Source organism: Varroa destructor, unplaced genomic scaffold, assembly GCF_002443255.2.
Source record: "Varroa destructor unplaced genomic scaffold, Vdes_3.0 BEIS01000003.1, whole genome shotgun sequence".
Lineage (NCBI taxonomy): Eukaryota > Metazoa > Arthropoda > Arachnida > Mesostigmata > Varroidae > Varroa > Varroa destructor.
Window position 1 is genome coordinate 38,272,523 of NW_019211456.1, and position 26,173 is coordinate 38,298,695.

Genomic DNA, 26,173 nt, shown 5'->3' on the forward strand with positions numbered 1-26,173 from the left:
GATGTCTGGTCCGTAAGTGCTCTGCACCAAGTTAAGGCCTGGAGGGCACGCTTTCATTGAACTGATCCGATTCGCGTCTGGCATTGGACGATAGGCAACAGACAGGGCCTTTTCAGAAGTAGACGAAGAGAAAGAACAAGAGAGCGCCGACATCTATCGTATAAGCATATGCACGCAGATGGGTAACCATTACTGTGTGTGAACTGTACGTTGTGCACGTACATAGTGCACAGTAAAGGGCCGCCCTTTTACGTGGTACGGTCGTCAATAACCCTGAGTTGAGTGATTGTGCGAGAAGCGCGCTATTGTTTAGGTAGTGATCGCGGTAATAGTGGCGACTGCTCACAGCAGCTGCATTTGGTGACCAGCATGCAGCTATAAGCCTGGCTTAAAGCCCTGCAAAAATCAACAGGCTAAATAAAGGTAAGGAACCTATTCCACAATAAACAAAAGAAAGGGATTAGACAAACACAGTATCACAGCGTGACTTGAATGGCTGAGCGGAACTGTTCGTTTCAGATTCATTCAAGTGTAGTCCATAGAAATTCGCATATAGTGAACCAGTAATTTAAATGAATCCGCAGTTGAAAAATTACATCTGTCCCAAAACGTTTATTTTAATCATTTACTATGAAAATGAAAGTCACCGGGCTACTATAGTCTTTTAATTTGTTGACAGAAGCGTACCATAAAGGCCATTTTTGGATAGATACGCGTCGGTAAGTCACAAAAGATAAATACATTTTTTGGCCTGGTGATGTCCTCGTACTAGTACTAAAGTGCTGTCCAGTGGGTTAACCAGCACTGTGCATCGATGAATACACAGATGCGGGCAAAAGTGCTAGGTCCTCTAATAAGCCATTTCCCGCATATCTTGCCTTCTCTTCTAGTAAATAGAGGGTTCAACAAGGAAACGTCATTTAACAGTAACCGATTTGGTTGAACTAAGTGTTTTCATAGTTTTAGCAGTAGTAGGGCTGTTTGCGATACTATATCTTTTTACGTATCACATATTAGCCCTTAAAGGTAAATAAATGTTGTGTCCTATATTGCAGTATTTTTTAGGCGGTTCGAATTCATTTATCGAGATGAACTAATTGCAGATTCAGGTTATGCGTAAAACGTTGCATATACTACTATATTGTGACTACATATTTCAAGATTATTATGCTTATTTTTTAGAAAAGAACCTATTCAGGTAATTGTTCTGAAAATGGGCTCTAGCATGATAAAGGATGGATACAGAGACCTAGCTTTGCTGCTTAGATTTCGATTGAAAGATCTTGTCCGGAGCGTGAGAGACAGTTGTAGAAATACGTAGCGAACAAAGCGTTTACGAGTCGTCATTTCATAATGCAAATTAGAAGAATACTCAGGCTTGAGGCTCAATTCAGTAATATTCAAACGACTTAAATAGAGTTTCAACTTCCGAAGCAAACTTTTTAACCTGGCTTGAAAGAAAATATCTCCTCGATAGTACAGCACTGGAAATTGATGTTTTCCAGTAACTCGTTAGCTATATTTACTGGAATATTCATTGTGTTCAGTGTTATTGCGCAGGCCATTCTTTATAATAGCTTTAAACAAAACTTTCTATAAGATCGGATACAAAGATTTCTATAAGATCAAAACATAATGTTAAAGTACTTCTAAAACATGTATACCTTGCTCGCGGTTGCTGGACGTTTTCGGCGTATTTCGGGAATACACAGAATGTCATGATTTATTTCACATATATGCATCGGTTCCTACTTTTTAAGATATTTTTACACAAACTTACGGGTCCTCGAAGCGTGTTCTTCAAAACTAAAATCAACAGGTGCTCTCTATTTCAGAAACGGGTGCTATTGATCTGAACACTAGGTTTCGTATAATGAAGCCTACAAAAACAATCTGCTATCTTTTGAGTTGGCCCTCAGCTGTTATCCATACTAGGGAACTCAAAGCCGTATGAAGTAACGTCTTATCTATTGCTCGATTTTGCCACCGACTACGTGCAACTAATTCTGCATTGTTTCGACCAAAGCATGGTTGCGTGCACATAGTGTTCCGTGCACGCGAGCCTGTCAAATGTATGTAGGCGTCTTCAGTGGAGCCATGTGATCTTAGTACGATGTAATAATGTGGCAAGCTACTCAATTCTAAGCCACACGTACACATATCAAAGGCTGAAACAGCAGTCTGCCGGTTGTTGTCTCCCGCTAGCGCTATATCAGTCGCTTAAGATGTGATCAAACATTACATACAGTTAACAATATATGGCGGGAAATTAAACTTACTGATCTTTTCAAAATTGTCCACGACTCTTGTATACATATATACTGGACGTTAAATGTAATTTTCGCCGTTGTAGATAGATTTAACCTCGTCTTTCATCGGCGTTACATGTTCACTTTAATGTGTACCGTAGCGATAGAAAGAAAACGAATATCGAGGCCCACAGAATAATCGAGGCTTCTATGGAAAAGAAATAGTTCATATATATAAGGAACGATTTGGATGCTTCGTGCACAAAAGACAAAAAAGAAATCGTCGCATTTGGTGCGTGGGGACTTCAGTCTCGCGTATCGCCCCCGCCAAATGAAGGGAAAGATCTTTGGAGGCGGGTGACTAAGAATTCTTTTCTGCAGGCACCCAGGGTACTTCTTTTAACTAGATTGATTAAACAAAGCAACAACCGACTAACAAGACTGAACACAGTAGAAGCGTCTAAACTGTACATTGATTTTTAAGATGTTCACTCAGACGAAATGAAGTATCTTAGTACGATGGTGTAAAAGTGTACACGAGATGAAGTTGGTGGGAAAAGGGTCATTCACTACCCTACTTTACAAAGCCTGATTATCACCCGTCATTATCTATTTCTACCACCTAAATATATCCTGGATATGACATATCTTCAGTATAACGACGAAAGGTAACTGACTCAAAAATCGCAAGATCTCTAAACATATAAATTAAATTCTGAATATTGTGCTGAATATTTACCAGGTAGGTAAGAGAAAGCCATGGCCCTTCAGAGAGTTTGTAGCGGCGAAAGTCGACGAGTAATTGCTAAGGTTCTCTCTGTACACGATGACTTTATTGCTACAATCGATTAATTATTGATATTAGGCTCATTTACCCGACTATACGGTATCTTTTTTTATAACAAACATTTATACAGAGATATATTTATACAGAAGGTCATGGGGGAGGGGACAAATCCAAGAATTAACGAATAAATTTAAAAGAGGAAGCTTTCGACTACAATGAAATATAAACACTAATATATTTGTTTAATGATTGGTAATTGTTACAATGCAAGTTATGATTGTCGCTGAAAAATAAAAGTACTTTTTTCTTTACTAGCAACACATGTGATGTTTAATCTGTTTAGCCTAGTCTAGAGTTTAGACGATAGACTATGTAGAATATCAGCATTCGGCATTATTTCAGACGGTTGATCACTCCGAGCACAAAGCAAAATGGGTTTACTTTCGATTCCAAACCAAAGTAATTCTGTGGACAAAACAATAGCCCTTGTACAAAAGAAGCCTTACTATAGTCCGTTAATTATAAACAGAACATGGGCTGACATATATCGTTTGAGGAGAACGTAGTCAATATGTGGTTTTCACAAAATGAAAGTTGCAGTCCATCGTTGATACCAAAAAGTTCGAATACACGAAAGATTTCCTTACTTCATGATATTAAATGACACTTTTTCCTATATCTAGCTTTCCTCAAGAGATTCATGGATAAGTATGTAATGTATCATACAAAGGTGGTGTACCACTATGTGCTATACTAAACCATCCAGAATGTAGAGTAGCTATTTGCTGCTCAAACAAAATGTAGTCGACCCATAATAATTGGGATGAAGATGATAAAAAAAAAGCGATAAACATTTCAAGCCCTATATCCTTTTTTAGACCTAAACATTAACAGTACCAATGTTCGTGATCATTGGTTTAAACACGGAAGTTGAGGGAAAAAATTTTATGATAAACTAGTAATTTGCGTTTGCGTTATTCGACGGTTACGAATGTTCAAAAGCGCGCGTCCGTTCCACCGAACGCCCTAATTTGTCCATGCTAATAGTTTTTGCCGTCTGAAGGCAACATTCTCCCGGCCGGAGCATTTCTTAATTTTTAGTGCTAAGTATGGTTTACGTCCTAGAACAAATATGTGACACTGTCGATAGCAGTGATAGGTATCAGCCCATGCAGTCGTATGACGGAATTATTTCGAATAGATAGCTTGTTTATGCCATGATCACCGTCAACTTCGCGCCGCTAGAACAAAGCCAAACGCAAGCACAATAAATCATCGTTATTATTAATATGTAATCATGTATATACATAGCTCGATAGAAACATTAAATATAGGCTGATCGATATGAATGTAAACTATTAAATTATGATCGATGATGGCGGGAATTACGATATTCGTTGCGATGCGTAGACAAAACTACGTGGCAATTCTTGCGGACTGCCTCTTTCTCAGCTCGGTATTTTATTGCTTGCCTTGTTTATATAGTAAAAAAAATCCAAAGTTTTTAGGTAATATGCAAATAAAGCAAAGGTAGCTATCATTATGCTTAAAGGCTAATCGTCAGTGTTCAGAGCGCTAAGAAACAGCGCTGGCATAAGAAAATGGTCAGGGTTGGATGAACCATTCGATGCAGCGTTTTTCGTTTCACACGCGAACGGCTCTTCGTGAAGTGCAGAGTGTTCCTTGATAAGTCTTATACGATCCGACATCATTATCTGAAATAATTTGTGAACCTACGAAGAGTATCGTAATTTTTCGATTCTCTGTCCCCAGGGAATCTAATCATTGTTCTATCTCTATTCTAATCATTGTTGAAAATCGCATTGTGACAATCGTTAACATCGGTCGAAACATTAAGATTGTACAACTTAAAAGGGACTGAAGGCGGGGACTGTCCGGAGTGAAAACTAGACGAGCTTGGAGTAACGCGTACCCTCCGTGGACCATATAATAACATCATTTCATATTGCTAGAGCTCCCAATAGTGGGTTAAAAGCGATAGAGGATCACTTAATGTCGCTGTCAACTTCTGAACCTCAAAGTATAGTAACCCCAAATATATGAATATATACATCGCAACAGCTATATCGCCAAAGCATCGTTTATACCAGCAATAACTTTATGGCATAGATTTCTATTCATAACAAATGTTATTGGATAGGGGGCGGCAAAATCGAGAGCGGTGGAACGAAGTTGTACCAACCGAGAGACCTTCCTACACGCTTCTTGCTATTATATATTTGTTAACTGCTATAAGAGCAGTTCCCAATAGTGTCTCCTTTTAGGTTTTTTCGATGCAAAATTAACTGCATTAGAAATGGGAGTAGGCACCAGCATCTAAGGACTTCTCAATTTTTAGTTAATGGACACTAATAAACCTTACGAGCCAACTATTTGCCCATAATATATAGACACTAATAGTACTGATTAATAGAAACTTTGTCTTTTTTAGAGAAAAACGAAACTTAATTACCCTTGTCATGGCTACTCTATTGGATACAGGTTGGTGTAAGATAGGCTACCTTTCTGTCGCTGTAGAATTGCTTGAAATGCAATAAAGGAATTAGAATATATTAAGTGTATAGGGATTGTAATGATATTTACGTCATGTTTATATGTTGTGAGCTCCCGGGTTTGATACAGTGTGCACAAGACGTTTGCGTTAGGTATGGCCTTGCTATATACCATCTTTTCCGTTCCGGCCACGCGTATCACGTAATGCTGACTCTGAACGACATTTATAAGTGTTTTTGAGTGGTTAAGTTATTTAATCAGTATAGATAGGAAAAAACTTTTAATGCCCTTACGCATGACTTCCCCTGGCGCTTGTGTTTTAGTGGCCTACGGGACGACCGGCTCTCGTTGTTTGGGACAATCTCCTGCTTTTCACCTGTTTGGACCGTCTCAAAATGGCAGACAGCGGGATGGACGGACGAAGGACCAAGCACAAAAAAACAACCAATCAAATACAGACACTGACTCCTAGTGAATCTGCCCTTGCAGCAAATGGATTTCAGTGGTGGCAGTTTTAAACGCTCATCGTTTTTGGCGTAACCGCCCCATTCTAAGGCTGGCCGATTATGCGACTTTAGTGCTTGTTTAAGTGTGAGGAAGCTATTCGGGGTGACCCATACATATGCTGCTTTAAGTCTACTAAAGCGTGTCATGCATCCTGTACAGCCTTCAACTGTGCGGACCTATAAGCTGATTCGACTTCAAAGTAGCGTTGTAAAGCGTGCAACACGCAAGCAGTTAATCGGCAACAGAACGTTTCATAAGCGAGGCACCAGGAAACCAGATCTGAAGCAATCGAATGTGTGTCAGTTCTCCTCCGCCGTTTGGTAGCGCCCAAAGGGAAGCTGGCTAAACTCGCAGAGGTACGAAACGTTGCTATGACCACTAGACCGGACCCAGAAATCGCTGTCGCGGCTGAGGATCTTTTCGAAGTTCTAAAGATAACGGTGTCCAAGAAAATCATCAGTGTGGGTAGTGGAGCTTTTGAGCCCCTTCCAAAAAGGAAAAATTTCCCAAAAAACTCCCATTGCCGGGCTCTAGGGGCCTCCTGCAGCACTGCTATTACGAGTAAATCGAATTCGGAAAAGATTATTAGCTTTTGGCGCTGAGCGACCTGGCGTCGCCCCGAACGCTACGAAGATCCGTCTCAACAAACTGCAAACCAAGCAATGATGCTTTGTTGTGAATAGCACTCAAAATGAAGCCCCCTTCACGGCTTTCGTTGACACATGTACACGCACACAGCGGCAGGAAGTCAAAAGTAATCGTCACAGTTATAAAGGAGGAGTCACTAGAGTAATTGCATCCATCTTGAGAAAGGAGACTGGAATTTTTTTAGGGGGTAAGAAGCCTGCAACCCAAGAAAGTTGTAAACTTCATAAAGGTATGTGCTCTATCGACAGCATTTGCAAGCAGCCGTGGACCGAATACGAAACTGCGCCGGATCGATGAGCCACAATCGACTTGGGTGAATCTGCGAAGACCTCATTCGACCGCCATCAGCCTCCGAACTGCCAAATGGCCCCTTACAGAACGTCGTCGAGACAAAAATAGTACCCCTGAATCTAGAAGCTTTCCTCTGGCGTCAGACACCGGCGGATATGCAGGTCCGAAAAGCATTTTGTGACAACAAATCGCGCGCTCTCGGCAGAACAGAGACCGAAATCGAGGATGCTGAAATGATTAAGAGTCGCTCAAAATACCTATGGTGCATTAGATAGTAGGAGAAAACTAAGCCTGGCACCTTCTGCTTTAATAGACATCGATGTTTTCATGCTTCTTGAGACCTGGAAGTTCAAGCTGCCTGTAATTTACTGTATGCACTTAGTCGGGCGCTTATATGCCGAGCAAGGCTGCCGTGGTGGCGGAATATCAGTGCTCTACAACTAGGAGGAGTCAGTGTGGCATTTGCCATAGATTATATGGTAGCACTAAGGGGCATTCGACGCAGTATTATAACAGTATATACATAAGCCTACATAGCAACGAGAGTACGACGATACTGGTAGAAGAGATCACTTAGGCCATGCGTGAGCTTCTGTCGCTGGCGATCCTCGCACGTATACTTTACCTGACCTATTCAACGATTTTGGGTGACCCCTACCCTTTGATATCAACACGCTTATGTCTTAGGGCGACATAGGATTTACGTTGAACTTGCAAGGGGAAAGAATTTAATATGTCGGAAGAAGCAGTCCACTAAGCGAAGGGAGCATTTCGAAACGGATAAACTGGTCGACGTCAAATCGCTCTTACAACAAGAAACAACTCTGTAAGCTTAAAGAACACCAGTTCTTTAAGATGCTGGATTTAACCAAAGTCGGCCTGTATGCCCGGTTCCACGCAGGGGCACCCAAATGTTGATTAAAGATGTTGAATCTGTGCGTAATTTAGCCGAGACGGCGTGACAACGCCCATGCTTCAACATGAGCTTTTGTTGCACGGCTCCAAACAAGGGAACTGACCAAGCGTCACCCGACCGTGAGGCAGCTTTGTAACTTCCTAAAAAGCTAATATAGGCGAGTAATCGAACATTTTCGTGGCAAATTAGTGGTACAAGCAGGAAGCGAGCCACAAAAATGGCAGTGCCGTAAGATAAGCTTTCAATGAAGCTTATCTTACGTTATGAAATCTTCTAGAACTTGTTATGCTTGGGCTCGGTTAGTATAAACGGTGCAGTGGCCCAGTTGAACTGGCGTAGCGCAAGTTGATCATTTCTCTCTGCTACTGAATGATATGAGAGTCCGTATCCAAAACTCAGCGGGACACGTGAAGCCGCTGGTTGACGCTGACGATCTTGTCCTCCTTGAAAAAAGTCCAGCAAGTTCTCGCAAAGCTCTTGCTAAACGTAGATCCGAGACCGGTGATCAATGCCGATGAGAAGGAGGCCACGAAATCGTTATGAAGACCGCTTCGCTGTTATCGATACTCTCCATATAAGCAAAACGACCTTGAAGTACCTGATCGGCTTCAGGTACCTGGATGAAATTTTGCGTATAAAAGAACGAGCTTTGCAAAGCTCATCACAGATAGAATACAACGAGCGATGGCGGAGAGTATGGATGTACGAACTTCCTCTAGACTTTCTTTACGAACAACGCTAAACCTATTCGAAAAATTAAGGTGACCTCGGTAGTCTCCTACAGAAACCAGGTAGCATGGCAGTACCTCTCATCGGCGAAAAACTTGACAGAAATAAATTTGCGTCCCTAAAACGCGCCACGGGACTGAATCGCTCAACCGTTCCTCTTTGAAAAAACATGTCTTCTCTAGGCGATTTGTAGAGAATTTGAACTTCCCATTAGAAGCACATTGTAGAAGAAAACGGTAAAGATCGATTCCGATTTTAACAACATAGAAACCATAATTAGCAATGAAGTCTGGAGAGAGGCATATACAACTGACCAGTATACGGTTATGCGTTTTGTAATACATAAGTTTCATTACATCCTGTTTTGGATTTTTGTTTGCCTGTACGGACGTAGAATACGGATAGCTTTCTAGCGTTGGCTCTTTAAGCATAGATTTTTCCTAGCATATCTTCGGGTCTACTTTTCGTGAGTCAAGTACGCGGTACATTGTTGATTAGGGAGCCTTTATATCCCCTGCGCTTAGCACGTAAGTGCTCTTTGAAGTTTCGGCTTGTGTGCTATTCACAATGAACTAAATTTGACACCTGTGTGTCTAGATAGATAAATTGACCGTTAGATCGAATAAGCTGTTACTTGAAAATAAACTTTGTACGCCGTAAAAGAAGCTGAGATAAAATTCTACGCAGGACAAACATTTCATTTGATAAGGCTACGAAGGAACACCCTTGCGGCACGCAGCACGACAAAGATTCACCGATATCTTCTACATGTATCTTGTTTAAAGATCTACATAACGGAGCACGTAATTGCAGAATTGGTAGAGTTTTTCGCTTCAACTTGAAATTAGCGTAATCATGTATTACTGCACGATAAGGGCTATGTTATGAATGAAGTATCTAAGCTTAGGTGATCCCTTACTTTCATTACTTTTAAACTTCTCTTTCAGTTACGTTGAAAAGTCTAGTCGAAGATCGACGCTGAAGGATATCACCGAAATACATTTACAGAATCCCTTTAACTACTATATCATCACGTACTACCCAGCACTGGTCATTTGAGGTGATCTACCTTAGCATTGAAACGAAGCAGGTTTGCCGTTTAAGTAAAAAGCCGCCTTATGAGATAATAAATGATTGTTTTATTACGGACAGAAATATCATTCATTCATTATATTATTAAAGGCTGCTCTAAACACTCAGAAATTACAGTATTACAGTTTGACACAGGTCCTGTTGATAGTAGGCCAGCGGTTACTGAGCGTTAGCTTCGTTCCGAAACAGGGCCTATCTTATGCATGCCGCAATGCTACTGTGATGGATAGGAACAAGTGTCTGCTCATCCAGGCATTTTATTTCCTGTATCCAACCGATTTGACCACGAGAGAACAACAATGACTGCTGTTTTCTCGTAATAGCGGAAGCTAAATCGTCTGCAGTCTGAGGGGAGAGAAAATCCTCTCTAATAGCGAAAGACAATTCATGAGTGGGTCGTTTATATTCCCGCTGTTGAATCCCTTGGACACAATCTGAGATATCATTGGACAGCCTTGAAATGCTCTATAGTTCAACTAATAAAGATAAAACGCGAATATTTATGTTCATGTATCTGCTGCAACGATCTTTTTGAAAACGTAACTCCACCGACAGATTACAAAATCTTCGAATACCCTATTTTCAAGCGAACTCGCAAATGATACACATTGTTGTTGTTAGAACGATCCTCATTTAACGGCTAGCCGTGTTAGTTAGATAGACAACAGCCGTGTTAATAACGTTAACGTGCATTGTTTATATATACGTTTGATATATAGAACTGTTTGCTTTTTAGTTATTGTTATTATCTATTACTTAGTTATATGTTGGGGTTTTCTAACGTATGCAATTTTATACGCATACGTAGAAATATGGCAAGACGACCCGGTCTTAGTCCGGGTCTATCAAAATGAGTCTGTCCCACTGAATAAGCAGTACATTTATGGGTTAAAAAAAACGCCCGCTTTCTATTTGTTTATATGTTCCTATCTGTCATGAGTTACACCGTTTCTAAGCTCTGCCGAAAGGAATGTTAACCATCTGTTTTGTACCCTTATATCAACTCTAAATGTTTGCCCGGATTTTTTAGCGCTAGATAAAATGCAATATATAACAAACAAAATATAACCAGCGGTGTAGACTGATGGATGGCAGTTATCACAACGCAGCTAAAATTATGACACAGGCGATATTTGTATAGACCGGGTGGCGTACCGTATTCGTTTGTACGAATGAAAAACAGATAGATAATTCCGAATGCTTGACCTCGTCGTTTTAGTCGTCTGCTACAGTGATGCCAATTTGCCAGAATAATATCTATGTAAGCGCAGAGAGCCCATCAACACACGGGTCATTGCAATCAAAATACTTCGACACCCAATCCTTGTATGAATCGTTTAGAGAGACAAATAAAGCATATTTTTTTAACCCAACGAAATGATAATATCTTCCTTTCTAGCAGAGTGGATAGGACTTCGCGCCATCTAGAGATCAGTCTCGTTAAAGCTAGTTAAAATCAGAATAGTTAATTTAAAACGGGAGGGCTTCAATCTTTGGTTGATTTATCGTTTTGTAAAGCGCCTACATCCTTTTAAAGCTTTCAGTATCTTCAGTACTTCAGTACTTACAGATCATGCGTTTACTTTATCAGACAACTATGTTACTACATTGGATCGTGTGAGAACACTTACTTACACAGCCTGTGTGATACGTTGAGTGTATATGACAGGGATGTACGATGGCGGGAAGCGGGTGGAAGAGCTTGAATAACGGCTTTTTTAAAACTGCGACCAACTTCTTTTTATAGGAGCTAAAAGGCTTCTTCAGGGACCATACCATACCGGTGGCACCCCTAATAATAATTTTCTATTATGCGAATGTTTGCTATTAAATTTCCTTGGTTAAACATAGTATTACGTCTCTTTCGTTGATAGAAATTTACGTTTCTAATGCTAGCCTCTTCGGTATTATTTACGTCATATTAAGAAGAAATGTAGTTATATGGACTTTTGTCATCAAGACGTGCTTTTTATGCTCTTTTCTACCAAATTTCCTCCGTATTCCTAATAACCGCCATTTCTACAAAAGTTCTTTTTTTTGATACGCTATCTATAAGTTCCAGTTGTTTTCAGATGGCATCTTTATGCTCATCATTAATTTACATAGATAAAATTTTGAGCATGTGATTTGACAACGGCCGGCCTATTCAGTAACACATATGAAACTTGTACCACATGAGACCTCTACTGAAATGGGTTTTGAAATTGCGCTCGTTTACAGCAATGAAAATTGAGGTGGTTGATTTTGTGACGTTTTTATTTGAAAATAAGTTTTTGCTATGAGAGTTGCAACGTAATGCAACCGTGGTCGGCACTGCTAAAGCATTTCGTTCTAGCCATAGGCTGCCTATCATGCTAGACTGACTACACAGAAGTGGAACAAACCGTCCATGCCATTCGCGTCTCACATTATGCATATTTAATCTAAAACGTACTTGACGATTGTGTGTTTCATCCTGTCATTTATTGCCAAATTTAACGGTGGGTACTTTTTTAGTCAATTAGCCAATTATGTACAGATATGCTCCGCCCTTATGGTGCCGCCCTCACCCTCATACGCATCGACGTGTTTCCCCAAACGGCCATCGCTCAGCGTCACATCGGCCTCGAGTGACCCCAGAGCAAAAGACCTGTGTCGTGATTCGTTTCCTAGTCCATTTCGATAATTAATACACGCACTTATTAATACACGCGTCTAACCCGCAAGCTTCAACAAATCCAAAGTACGAAATGACGAAAGGCACTTTGCCACTTCCGTAACTCACGTCGACAGGCGGCGAGTCCGAACTCGTTTCCTTCGGAGCCTGAACGTAAGCCTACGCTGTTAGCAGCAGTGAACGTTCTGTAAGGCCACGTATGTGTGGGTTCTTTTTTATTTGTATCTCATCGCAGATTGGCCCGACTGACCGAATGTGACAATTTTTTGTTCTCATTGAGGCGAGGCTATCAGCACGATTCTATGCGTTTGCATATGTTAGTAAATTACTTCAGAGCCGAAGAGTTTCAGCTGACGGCAACGAGCAGTTAGTTGCATGGTAATTTTTTCCTTCGCTTCGCAGGATACGACAAACACCTAGAGATGCACGGTCACTCCATCACAAATTGGCGTTGTTCTGGCATCACCGCTGCTGAGATTGTCATCATTGACACGCGCATTATTCCAGCGGTCCGGCAAGGAGTGAACACATTCGTCCACTTCGAAATCAGCCAAATTAGCGGCGGCGGTAGTTGCCGTTCCTGCTGCTAGAGTGCGCTCTAAAAGCAGGACAATCATTAATTAGTGAACATACCTTCCTATCGAAGCTTTCTTGTTCTTCGCTTATCTGCCTTGTTCTATAATATTGTCTGCTCTTTCGCCTTGTGGTTGGCTGTATAGCATGTCGTCATGGGATGAGCGTGTATTCTTTTTGGAGTTCGAGCGAATACGGTCGGCCGGCCGGCCGGCCGGCCGCTGGCGAACGACGATACCAATGAAATTGTGCAGGAAGAAGTGCGCGGCTTGCCCAACCATCACTAGCGACAGCAGCAATATCAGAAACAACGTTAACAGCATGTGCGTCTGTTCGTGTATTTGTCCGCGTGTCGATGTGTTTACGTGGCTATATATGAACGTTGTTTGTGGCTGCGTGAGGCTGTCTCTGCTGGCGTCGGCCTCGTATTCTCATATCAATGTTTGTTGTCTGCGCGTGTAAGTTCGGTCTTCTACGCAGGCTGATGGCTTCGCCTTGACGCTCCTGCCCCTACCAGTGGCAGATCCTGATTATGCTGCGCTGTAACGGATAGCAAAGCCGATCGCACTGTTGCTCCGCCGATAGCCAGGTCCGACGGGAAGGCTAGCCGAGACGCACAGATGGGGGACACAGCCCGGGAGGAGACAGCAAAAACTGACAAAACAGCAGACCAAACAGAGAATGGGGCGGCGGTGGCGGCTGCGGCCACGGCGGCGGCCATGCTCGCGACGACGAAGACGAGTAGGAACGAATCAAGCGTGTGACATGAAACATCCGCAACAGCAAATGCTGGCGCGGCCACAGTTGTCCATGATGAAAATAATGATGATAGCGATGGTCGCACCAACTAAGCAAGCCAGCCAGCCGGCCGGCTAGCCAGCCAGCCAGCAAAGGGCGAGCGTCATGGGCTCGGGCGAAGATTCCGGCCAGCGAGGCGCTGGCGGCAGATGCAGCGCCCAACTGGCAGCTCGAACGCTGGGAGGAGTCGAGGCGAAAAACAGCCAGCGATAGTATTATATATGCCGTAGCTATGGCGTCGCTTTATCGTCTGGATAAATCTGAAGAAGGCATAGGCATGTGTGATAGTTGTTATGGCATCGTAGAGCGACGACCTGTGGCTGTGTCATGACAAAAAGTTGCTTGACTGACGTTGGCTGGCTACCTCGACTCTCAGTTTCACTACGGCTGCCACCGCTGCTGCTGACCACAGTCGACCGAACGAGCATGTATCATGCATATTTGTATGGTTATCTGTTCGTTAGCTAGTTTAGTCAAGGCGCGAGACTGACATCGTCTGTCCGTCCCTTCGTCTACTCGGGAAAAGCTTGATTAAAACGCTGACAAAGAGAGGCTTTGCTATAACTAGTCTCCAGCGCGGAACGCCATTGCTATACGGTGACGTACGCGGCGTCTGAGCCGCGGCATGTTAGCACCACCGTTGCGTACTGCCCGAGTCACTCGACTACTACAGATCATTGAGTCGCTTGCCGCCATTTATAATGCAATGTGACTGACCGTATTTTGCCAGACGCGCTTGTCTAAATGAACCGTTTAACTAGAGCTGTATGTCGGTACACGTATAGACCACGTTTGCTAAGCGTATACAGTACTAAAAGTTTAAACCAGCCGGCCAACCAATGCGCTCAGTACGCAGCTAAAATATCATAACTAACATGGGTCCATTCATGATGTGTGCGTGTTTGGTGCCGCTATCATGGTTACCAAGGCTACGCCTGTCACGAATATTGCCAGAGACAATATTCTCTTTACGCGAGAGTATAGCTACATATTTTCGAGTAATCGTAAGCTACTGGCTGGAACGGCTCCTTTAGCAAACAATGCATAAAAACAATAGAAGAATGATGATACTAATTATAGAAGCACAATGACGAGTTAGTGCCCCTATGTAAGCGTATGTTCTTCGTACACAGACTTCTGGGCGTGCGTCGAATATTATATGGTGATTTTCTTTTGTCCGCATGGAAATCAGGCATCATGATCACAGACAAACTGCTCAGACGAACTCGCCAGAGTAAATGCTCAGGTCCCCAACATGAAATGCGTACAAAGCTCAGTCGTTGCCCAAATGCAAAAGAACGTACCTTGTATATATGATGTCGAATAAATAATAAAGCAAATGTCTTTTGTTGTTATCAAAATTGACTCGTCCTCTGAAATGAGGTCGTGCTAGCCAGATTTTACTCAGTGCATGATATAAAAGAACCTCACGCTTCGTGAAATGGTGCGCGCTGAAAAGGGCACCATATGTAGGCGAACAGCTGATTGGATTTAGCCTGGCAAAATAAGGACCTGCAACAACAGTTTCGTTGCTACGGGACGCCCCTCAGACCAGAAAAACTGACTGTTATCGTGAAGCGAAGTACAAGAGAAGTTTCTAACTGATGCTATTCTTTGTCGTGCAACGAACCTACCTGACGACACGAGAAAGTTGAGATTGTTCAGAGTAGCCGAGACTGCATTCGTGCAAGGACATCTAAACTGACCAACTCAAAAGCTGTCACATTACTTCTAGCTTACGTACATAAAAATTAGCCAGCTATCAAAGCTCTATTTATCTAATTATCGGTGTAGCTTTGGCATAAATTTATTAGAATTTAACAGAATCTGCGCGCTAAGAGATGCTGGATGGACGCATCACTTCGGATTTCTATGTCCTTTTAAGGCATGCACACTGATAGAGACCTTAAACATATGAATTGAGTGGTCACTTAACGACTGGATAACAAGGTGCCGTCCGACAGGACGTAACGGCCAAAAAAATGTCCTAATCTTTACGTACTTTTGAACGTCTTAGAGCTGTAATAGTCCTGCATCTTACATCGGTATAGATTCTACAGTGTCATAGACTACCACTTTCGCCGACATATCGATTTCGAATCTAAAGAGATCTGCGTGAACATTTCTCTATATTCTCTGTCGAAGAAACTGCCATCGCGAAGTTATGCGAGACGACTATTATGCAAGGCTTGGCAACGTCAACACTCTAATTTGGCCGATTATTTTTTTACATATGGCCGACATTTTCAACATTCTGGAATCAGTCCAACGAAACCTATGTTGTAAATGATCTTTTTTAAAATTTAATTTGTCAAACTTTGCTCAAAGTTTGACAAATTAAAATTCAGCCTTTCATTGTACACACCATTAATGTCCTACTTTTGGCGAAGTCGGCGATCCGCGGCGTATCTATACAAACTTATTTGTGATAAAAAAATATAAATATTTTTCAAAAACAAACAAAAATCTTCGATTTCGAGGCTGTAAACCTTTCCGCATTTAGGCTCGGCGTACAGAATTATATGCGATAGCATGCTAAACGACGTTCGCAACGACGTCACGTCTCAGATAGGCTGGTGATCTGCTAAATGACTGTATATAAAATGAGTTGATAGATGCGGGCGTAACATACTTTACCTCTAATACTACATTACATCTTTAACGTAAACATACTTTGTCAATGACGACTAATTTTCTACGTCTGCCTAAAAGTAGATTTGTCAACATGAGCTTCAGATTCACCTCGACATAACTGCAGACATGGCCATGTATTCCAAATTCGAATTGGTCGTCTACACACAAAGCCGCTCTGATGCTGATCTATTAGCGAGAACTGTGCATACGGCAAGAAAAGTTTATAACTGCTAAGTTCGTTCCAATGCGGGCCTTTTTTTAACTTAACAGTTAATTTCTCCGGTCTGTGGAGACTGAATGATCGTTTACAGGGTACTGACTAAAGCGCTATACTTCTATCTAGTCGACTTATTTCAAAGCCTGCAACCCGAATCGGTTAGAGTCTTGAAAATTAGGACCTCATCAAATGCAATGTCTATCATCAGAACGTTTTGGATCGTGCGGCATTTTAAGCATTGTCGAGAACACACTATTTCTATCGCATAAACAGTATATATATATATATATATATATATGTGTGGTAATGATTTTTAACAAATTCGTATTTTTAGAAATCGGACCTGGTGAAACTTTATGTTATATAATTGCCTCAAGTTACCTCAAGCCCGCTTTCCCACGAATCCAATGCAATGGTTATCGACTTAATCGGTTGTTAAAGAAGATAGTGAGTGCTTCTTAACATTTCCAAAGTCAACTTGTTTCGGAATCATAGCCTAGGTCGCATTTTAGAAGAGCACTAGATTTCAAGAGCAACTTTTAAGAGACTCGTTAATAATACGCTGTTAATATCTGTAAGGACAATTAAACGTAAATGTAAGAATACAAAGGGTCACGAAGGTAAGTTACAATCTTTAGCACAAAGAATCTAAATGCGCGTCATGCTTCCGGGGATCTCTACTAGCTAGAATTATAGCTAGAAATGAGATAGTCCACTGGTGTCGATCTTAATATACGGGGCGAACATGAGGGGCTTCAACGATTTCCTTAAAATTACTTATACCTCTGATATCGGCTTCTGAATATTGTTTCGTTTTATCAGTGAACATATAGTTACAATTGCTAGCCGTAACGTGTTTGAGATAATGCTGGCTGGATCACTGGGAGAATCTGCAGTGGGCTTTACAGGACTGTGGATTTTGATCTGGCACAAAAAAATCTAACGGCTAGTGATCATTTTGTATTTAGAAACGCGTATAAGGTTTACAATTTGATGGTGCTTTGTTGCATTTATAGATTCACATAAAATAAATAATTATTTTCATTACCATGTTCGTTGGCAAATGTATTGAGGACTGGTTTCTGTGTTACTTATCTATAATGTCATCCCCGGGTTCAATCATCGACTACTTGGGCCCTTTTCTCTATTCGGTTTTCATTAATCATGCACTGTTTACAAATCCTGTATTTCCAAAGCTTTGCTGGTTGAAGCATTTACCACTCCATGGCCCTTAACAACGATTGCTTTTGATATTAACTCCATTAATAAACGCCAGCAAAATCATGGCGCAATAGCTACCGCTCCATGATCGTGTGACTCGATCAATTGCACAAGAGCGTTTATTACAGCTAAATTGTTTATGATAAAATTCGGCGACCCTCACCCCCATCCCCTGAAATTTACGATAAATGCGATAGCACACAGAGAGCATGTCAACATGCTAATGCCCAGTGGCAATATAGTGTGTAGGTATAGTAAATTGATGACCCAACAACGGCGAAGAAAGAAACGCAATGAAAAGGCAACGTCGGTGCAAAAATCGGATAGTGAATGCTCGTGAATCAAAAAGGTTTTCATTTTGATCTCCCTTTCCCATTCCCTCCCTCCCTCCCTCTGCCCCCTCTCTTGCTCTCTCTTTCCCTCGCACTCTTTCTATGACCTGTCATTGCTTCCACCAGTGAATTGAAAATTTCCGTTGCCTTTTGCCCAACGAAGAAGTAGTTGACGGAAAAAAGAGAAAATAAAAGCCAGCTAGATGTATAAAACTGTTCTCGTTGGTAAAAAAAATATATATATACATATACGTAAACGCCCCGCGACACCTTCCATTGTGGCGCTAACAGCTATGGCTATTAGCTATACACAAAAGAGCACCCAGGAAGAAAGGTAGATACATCGAAAATACTTCGTGTCGAAGTACGACCAGAATGCGCTGGCATTAGTTGTTGTAACGGCTGGTCCTGGGGTGAGTAACCGTCTTTGTCGGGAGTTACAGTTCTCTCGATCGGCTAATGCTATTTAGAATAGAACGAAGTACTAGCATAAGTTTTCTTGAATGCTGCATCCGTTTCATCCACGGTATCATGTTTTTGCCTGAGAATAAAAGCCAATGAAGACATTATTGTTGGCCTTTTTCTTGCAGGATTTCTGTCGTCGGGTTCTTTAAAAGAGACGTGTCATTGTGTCGTATCGTATTTGGCTGGACGTATTTAGAGACCTTAAGGCAAGGAGCGTCAGTGGGGTGAACAATGGCGGATCTGTGTAGTTAGATAAGCGCTTCGTCGAACGAACGTAGAAGTACCCCGGCTGTAGCTGACTTGACCGTGATGTTATACTAGAAAAATGATTTTTCACGGTAGAACATCTATTCCGATTACGTATGTCAAGAAGCAACGTTGTGGATCGGTGAGTGACGGTCAACAAGAGGGTCGAGCACAACCCCAAGTTGACAGTCACTTGTCTACGGGCCCAGTGGCGTTAACGATACGCCGACATCCGCACAGCATTACTAGATAGAGCTACTAAATACTGTTAATCGATTTTTACGAAAAGCTTAGTATAGCGACGATGCCAAAATGGCACCAGATGCCAAATGATACGCTCGTGGTACTTTTTGGCGCCTGGTTTCATCATTATTATCACCATCTGATGGTTTCTATATAAGCAGTCCTGTTATGATCCGTATTGACAATTCTGTTTTCATTAACATTCTGTAACGTATAACATCGTATTTCGTCATGCTGAATTTGTCCGTATGTTTCATCGCATTAGATAAGAAAAATGATAAAAAATAACGCGAATTAATTTGATTAATAGTTCGCCCGATTTACGGCGAGTAAATGAGTTTGAATTGGACGAACATAGAAACAAACAGAAATGTTTCCCGCAAAAGCCAAGCACACGGCCGAGTGTGCTTGGCAAAAGCCAAGCACACTCAGCCGTGTGCCAATTAGGCCACACGAAAACATTATCTGTCAGACTGAATCGACTATTTAGAGACAGACAGCAAAGCGTTCTACGAAAATCAATACTTCTTGATGTAGGGAACAGTATCGTTTCATTGCAGAAATGCAATCGTTGTTCGAATGGCGCCTAATTTTGCATTGTTATTGCCGTTGTCTGGTTCAGATTGTTACTCCTCACTCATTATTCTCGGATCCGATCGGCTCAAGCCGTCTGTCTCCCTTTAGAGATAACTCCGCTTCGTGCTGTTCAGGTGCCGGCCACTACATTGACAGATTTCCCGCACGTAACAAATGACTATTATACTAATAAAAGACCTGCAGATATCTCACTGCAGCGATCTAGTGACTCGTCAAACACCAACGGTAGCCAACAAAGGACGAACCAATGAGGATACCGCTGCGTTCCGATTGTACCTGTATGAACGGTTTCAGCTCGTCTGAACGCTCAGCTCAAGCAACGCCACGCTACGGCCAATAGCTCAACTAAACGTAAGCGTTTGTTTTTCCACTACGTTCTTCGTGCTATACCTAGTAAGGTTTAACAAGTTTTCGAGTCTGCTATTCCAGGAGATTTGCTCAACAAATAGGGATATTCGAACGCCCATTGGAAATAGTAATAATTCTTTTTTTTCGTCTAATAAATGCATCCAAGCACGTGGCCAGCATTCGTTCGTAGCCAGACGCTGTCTATTTCAATGTGTGAGGGATAACATTTAGCCTGCGACCTCAGACGAGAACAGGCGAATCAATGCGGCTGCGCCTTAAGCACTCGACGTCAGACTCAGCCCTCATTGGTTGTTTGGCGAGGAACGATGTCTTTTTATCTTTCTAGTGGCTACCGAAGTTGACTGTTGTCTACATAACGTCGTAAACTTTTAATCACCGCTATTCGACTGTCCAGCTCTCGCCCCTATACGCACCCCTTCAGCAAACAAAAGTTTGTCACTGTCTGTGATTGTTGTTTTTGTGATTATGGCTACCGGCAGGAGCACTGTCGAGTGAGGCGCATCTGACCAATGCCAGTGAACGGTAGCTAAAAAGGGCTGTATCTTCACTTGACTACTTAGATTTACATCAGGCACTGCGTGTTGTGACGGCTTGTTTTATGACCGTTTCCCCTTTGTTCGTTCTACAATATTTTACGTTTGGCCATATTCATTATTCCATGATTCTGAATAGGCGTCGGTATTCCTGCCTTTATCGTGCACGGCTACGTATGCAGATGCAGATAGATGTTGTATGTACTTGAAAGATTGGCTGGCTGACTCTGAGAGTTGTTCGACATCTCTAAATCGGTCGTCCAGGTCGCGTACCAGCTTTTGTATTGCACGAGCACGCGGGCACGATCCTATAACATCTGCCATGTAAAATGTAGATACCGCTGTGTGCGCGATGTGTGAAACTGAACGACCCACAGCGAGGAACAGAGGGTATCCGACAACGGGTTAGCATTTTAATCAGATCGTTTGATTTGTGTTTTTGATAGATGAAACAGCCCGCTACATCATGTACTACAACAAAATGGCGTCGAAAAAGCGACTGACAAAACAATTAAATAAATTACATTTATTTTTAAATCTCATTTATTATTGATCATACGATAACCTAATGTTAACCGGATGTGCCAATTTGCATAATTAGAGGAACGTCCACTAGACGATGTAGAGGCTATGTATTTTCTCATTGTATAGAAGGGCTGGAAGGGCATGAATCAGCTTTAGTATCTATCTATCGTCCACATCCTATCGTCTTCAACCCATGTATTTACTATTTTCAATTAGAACACGCCTATTCTAAGCCCAAATTGAATCTGACGAAAGCTTTATTTAAGACCAGAACAAATACCTCCTCCTATATGGTCAATACAGCAGACAAGTTGTCGCTGTCACCCGCGCAGCAAAACTATGAAGCAACTTTGCCTAGCGAGATGTGTATCCACTTATAAGTTACATGCTAACAGTTCCAAATATTTCCTTAAGTACCTATCTTGATAACAACCGTTACATGCTTTTTTCTTATCTCCATTTTGAGCTACGTATGGCACGTGATTAGAATGGGACGCGTGCGGGCACGTTAACTTACAGCGATCAACGAAGATCTATTTTACCCAGCCGATTGCGCGTGCACGATGGAAGATACCGCACAATGGTTATGCAGAAGTTTATGATTCTTCTTTTGAATTCTATCTAGGTACAGCTTTTGGTGCTCATGTCACTTATCCTGGTAGATCCTTATTTGGGCTAACAGTTTTGATTGCGCCGACCCATAATAGGCAAACAACACAATAACTGCTTGTTCCAGAATTTGACGTACATTCTCGAATCTAAGCCAGTTGGGCTTGGGAGCGTCGTAGAAAAGAACACATCGTTCTCTTCCATCTTTTCGGGCTAGATATGAACAGACTCGATAGTGATACGCTAAGGACACGTTTTGCTCTCTGGACCAGCGGTGGAGTTCGTGTCTTCAGATTTGAATTTGTTTACTATCTGCTGCGGGGCGGTTCCTTACCGGTAGCTAAAGCAAATTGGAAAACAACGTAAAACACAGTACACCCTAACCTAACTGATACGGAGGGCAACGTAATAGGGGGGTTTATATTGCATTCAGCGGCGCGTGGTTATCTCTTGTACATGTTTTCTTAATACGTACGATTAACAATTAAAATCTGGCCCTTTCTGGTACCACTCACTATAAGATTTATGGCAATATTGAAGGGAGAACTCTAGCTCAGGGTTTTCCCGTTCTTGCAACTGACCTACTTGTAGTTAGGATAGACCCTATTCCCAAGTAAACATAAGAATCAATTTTAATAGTCGCTTTTTACAATTTTAATATTATTTGATCTTCTATAGCCCAATGTAAGGCATCTGGAGATAATCGCGAATCCTAATTTTGTGTTGGTGCCCAAAAACAATAATTTACTCTATGTAAGGAAATCTCAATAAATTAATTATACATTTGAGATGTAGGTAGCAAGAAGGCGCTTAGTGGAAAAGTAGGTAGTCACACTTGAAACAGAGGTTGGAAGAAGTGTGATAATTACTTATATAGAAGAAAGATGTGCAAAAATCGATAAATCAATAAGATGACAGCGCCACTCGGCTATTCATTGCCGCATAAACGTTCGTAAGGTGTCTGCAAGCGAGGCGAACGTTCCTACCAAATATTGATCGTTTGACATGGCTCGCTTACGTGTACTTCTACTCCGCTGATGAAACACTGATACAGATACTTCTTTATCGCACAATAGTTGAAGCAGATTTTAAAGATAAAGCTACTGAAGAAAAATGCATACAATTGTAGTATAAGAGGCAACACGGCCTAATGTTTCCGACAGGCGGTATCAATTGATCCTCACATATACTTCGGTCTTCTTATTTTCAACAATTCTGCTTCCTATAAGGTTCCGCTATTACTTTCCGTTCGGTGCGAGAATGTAACACTGTGTTGTAATTGTGCGTGCGGTTTTCAGCTTGTAAATGAATACAACGAGAAGACTCAGTAAAGCAGCCTCCGCAACTGTCCTATCTCACTTCAGTCGATCCATTCTTAATCGGGATGTCGTGAAGAGAGGAGTTCCTACGCACACGCCGCTGAGATTCACGGACAAATAAAGGTGCGGGTGGCGTCAATATGGCCAATTTCAGAAATTTCCAAAAGGTGCCGAATAAATGGAAAAAAGTCAAAATTGCCAAAATTTTTACGTCTTATCGATTGCAATACTTACTTTCAAACTTAATTCTAAAGCTCACCTCAGAGATAGACTCCGTCAGTCCACAGATAATCAAGCTGACACCATCTTGAGCAGACAAACCGAAGACACATACCGGTAGGAGCAAGGTACTGTTATAATATTAATTATTGTTATTATAAATATATATATTAACACACGTAATTGCTTATTTATATATTTGCCTTCATATTTTCAAAAAGCTTCGTCCAGATACTAGCGAAAAGGGGGTGGGGTAAAGCTCGTGGGTGAAGTCAGATCTTCTCGCTCTTATGTAAAGGAGCGACAGTAGTTATTATTTGTGTTGATAAATTTATAATTGTCAGTTGATGAAAGAAATAGATTTTTTTATTCTACATTGCGTTCAACACTGCCCTATTTTTAGGACATCTTATATTTCTTGTTATATTAACTATCGTTGTACACCAGTATATTTATACAATGAAATTGCCCTAGAGGGAACTTCATTTCCTGCGTCTAAGGATAGATATTGGGTGGAACAGCTCGGCGGGATTACCTTGAGTATCAGATATGATTGTCTCTATCCTAAACAGAGTGTATCTAATGTAAATCCGAATACGTAAGCGCAATCTTTTGACGATCTTCAGAGTAGTTTCACAGCCTTACTTGATTTAGAGACAAGCACATTTTCTTGTTTCTAGAAGTCTTCATATAAAGGATGAAGACGTCTGCGTGGTCATTGATCGGAAACAGTCCCAGAAGTTTGGTTCATTATTAATTATTTATTTGGATTACCGATTATCAGCTAACAGTGGATTACTACGTCTATGAATATGGTGTTATGGTTTGGCAGATACGCCGGCTTAGGCTTCTTCAGATAGCCACCGCATGTTGGACCTCTTTGCCGAACCTTCAGAAGCTCCAAAAACTGACGAAGTCCGCCGATCCGAAATCCAATTTGGGTCTTCTCGTGCCTTCGGAACCTCCATCCACCAGCAAGATCTATACGTCGCCCGATGGCCATCTGATCCAACGACAGAGATATCGGCTTTTTTCTCTACGCCTCCCTCTTACTGGTTACCCTCAGATGGTCCGAAATTTGATCAAAGTGGCCTGATCAGAGATGTTTGCGTGGCCTCATCGAGACGAACCGTTTGCCGCCCCTTTCAGTTTTCGTCGTCTCCATATCAACACGAAATTGGGTTTTGGGTTTCAGGCATTAGCATTATAGCTACTGCTTAAGCCGACTTCTCAAATCTCAATAGCCGTCAACCTCCAGCCTTCAACCAATTGCCGCTCGCTCGTTAGGAGCCGTTTAGAGGTGCTTGATCGGTGCGAAGTCAATCGTCTAGCCTCGAAATCGTCGTCGAATTTCGGTAAGTTGCGCGATTCAACTGATTCAGTGGCACCGACAAGGTCAGCAAAAGCAGTAGCCATAGCAGAATCAGACTCTGTCGCAGTCTTCCTATTTCGCAATCTAGATCGGAGATTGCCGTACGCCAACTGTTACCTTGTCCGCAGCCGCTACCTTATGCGTCAAGTCAGATTAGTTCCGTTCGAGATAAGAGGGTACGATGAAATGAGACAAAGAACCCATCCATTTTGAGCAAAGAAAATCATTATTCTTCTTCGGCTGATGGAGGAACGGTCCAATGACACCTATGGTGCGAACCCACGTAAAAAAGCTAGACGAACGCAAAAAATAAACTACTCAACAAAGAGTAAGGTTGGTTCCCTTGAAGAGAAGTCAACTGATAACTAACTTATGCATAGTTCTTACCTTCGGTGACAATGAGCTTTCAGTTTATAAACAGCCGATACAAAAACCATCATAACGTTAAAAAATGACAATGGGATTGACGACATCTGAGTATCAACATTTATATCAGATACTTGTCACTTTAAAGCGTGCGTGGAAGCTCTCCGAAAGTTACTTATGTTCAGTACGTATACACGTGGTCAGTAATCATTGCCGGTATTTAGCTGCGGATTTGTGGAAGTGATCAAGTTCTATAGATTTCTCAAGTGAGCGTCGAGGTTCCTTTAAAACAAAATTCGTGCTGAGAACATTATGGAAGCATACGCAATAATATATGTACAAAGCATACGGATTGCCCAAGTCCCTACAGCGTGTGGCACTTTCTGGATACCGACAAACAAGCGATTATCGACTGTCTCTATTGTACAATGACTTTAAAAAACGTTTTTGTAAAGTCTTCAAATATTTTCAATGCAAATGTCGTGCGAATCGCAGACTCCCGCATCAGAGAACCAGATAAACTTGCAGACACACACCCCTTAACGCCCACGAACTCCCAGATAACAATCATCGCTGATAGCTCCATTAAAGACGCCGATTCAAGTACAAATCACTTCGATTGGTTTTAAAAAACAACTAATATTGCTGAAATTACCGGATCAGAGGTAAACCCTTACTATAGAGATTCTTTCTTTAATAATAATAATGAGGTAACTTCAGTGCGCTTGTTAACCTATTCAAGCAGAGTTGTACTTGGGGGTTTTGTTATTATTATTTTTGCGTTGCCAGATGCGGCTCTGGCATAATCATCCTACAAGCTCCGTCGTCAATGGCTATTCATTACGGAGCTTTACTATATCATGTTTAGAATGGACACACCTCCTACGCTTCGTAACTAGCAGAGAACCCCCATTTGATAGAAGCTAAAATGTATAGCACTAACCAAGAAATGATATACACGCATCGCTGATTTCCATACGGAGGCCCAAACGAAGTAGCTACATTTTGCTAAATTTGTGTCGTCTTCCTATGTGTCGAGGTTTACGCGCGATATCGCCGTTAGGCGTTTCATCAGATGGATGGCTCTCAGCACGAAACGAACCGTGTATCTATGCGTTGATCCAATCCGTCTCCTTCGATCCATCA

General features: G+C 41.7%; 1 protein-coding gene and 1 long non-coding RNA gene across 6 annotated transcripts in view; one reads left to right on the forward strand and one right to left on the reverse strand.

Annotated features, from left to right (window-relative positions):
• LOC111248357 (uncharacterized) overlaps positions 1-26,173 on the reverse strand; it is a 97,952-nt gene that overhangs the window by 51,757 nt on the left and 20,022 nt on the right. The window contains exon 1 of one of the 5 annotated variants that reach the window (XM_022800554.2): positions 1,665-2,097. The exons of the other annotated variants lie outside the window; for them this stretch is intronic. Coding sequence (XP_022656289.1) covers positions 1,665-1,720 — 56 coding nt within the window. The 5' untranslated portion in view covers positions 1,721-2,097. Of the gene's footprint in view, positions 1-1,664; positions 2,098-26,173 lie in introns of those variants that run through there. 5 annotated transcript variants of the gene reach the window in all.
• On the forward strand, positions 288-25,124 carry LOC147756918 (uncharacterized). The gene is made up of 5 exons (XR_015325239.1): positions 288-423; positions 18,755-19,017; positions 19,741-20,066; positions 23,050-23,417; positions 24,122-25,124. It is a non-coding gene; the product is annotated as an uncharacterized LOC147756918 (long non-coding RNA).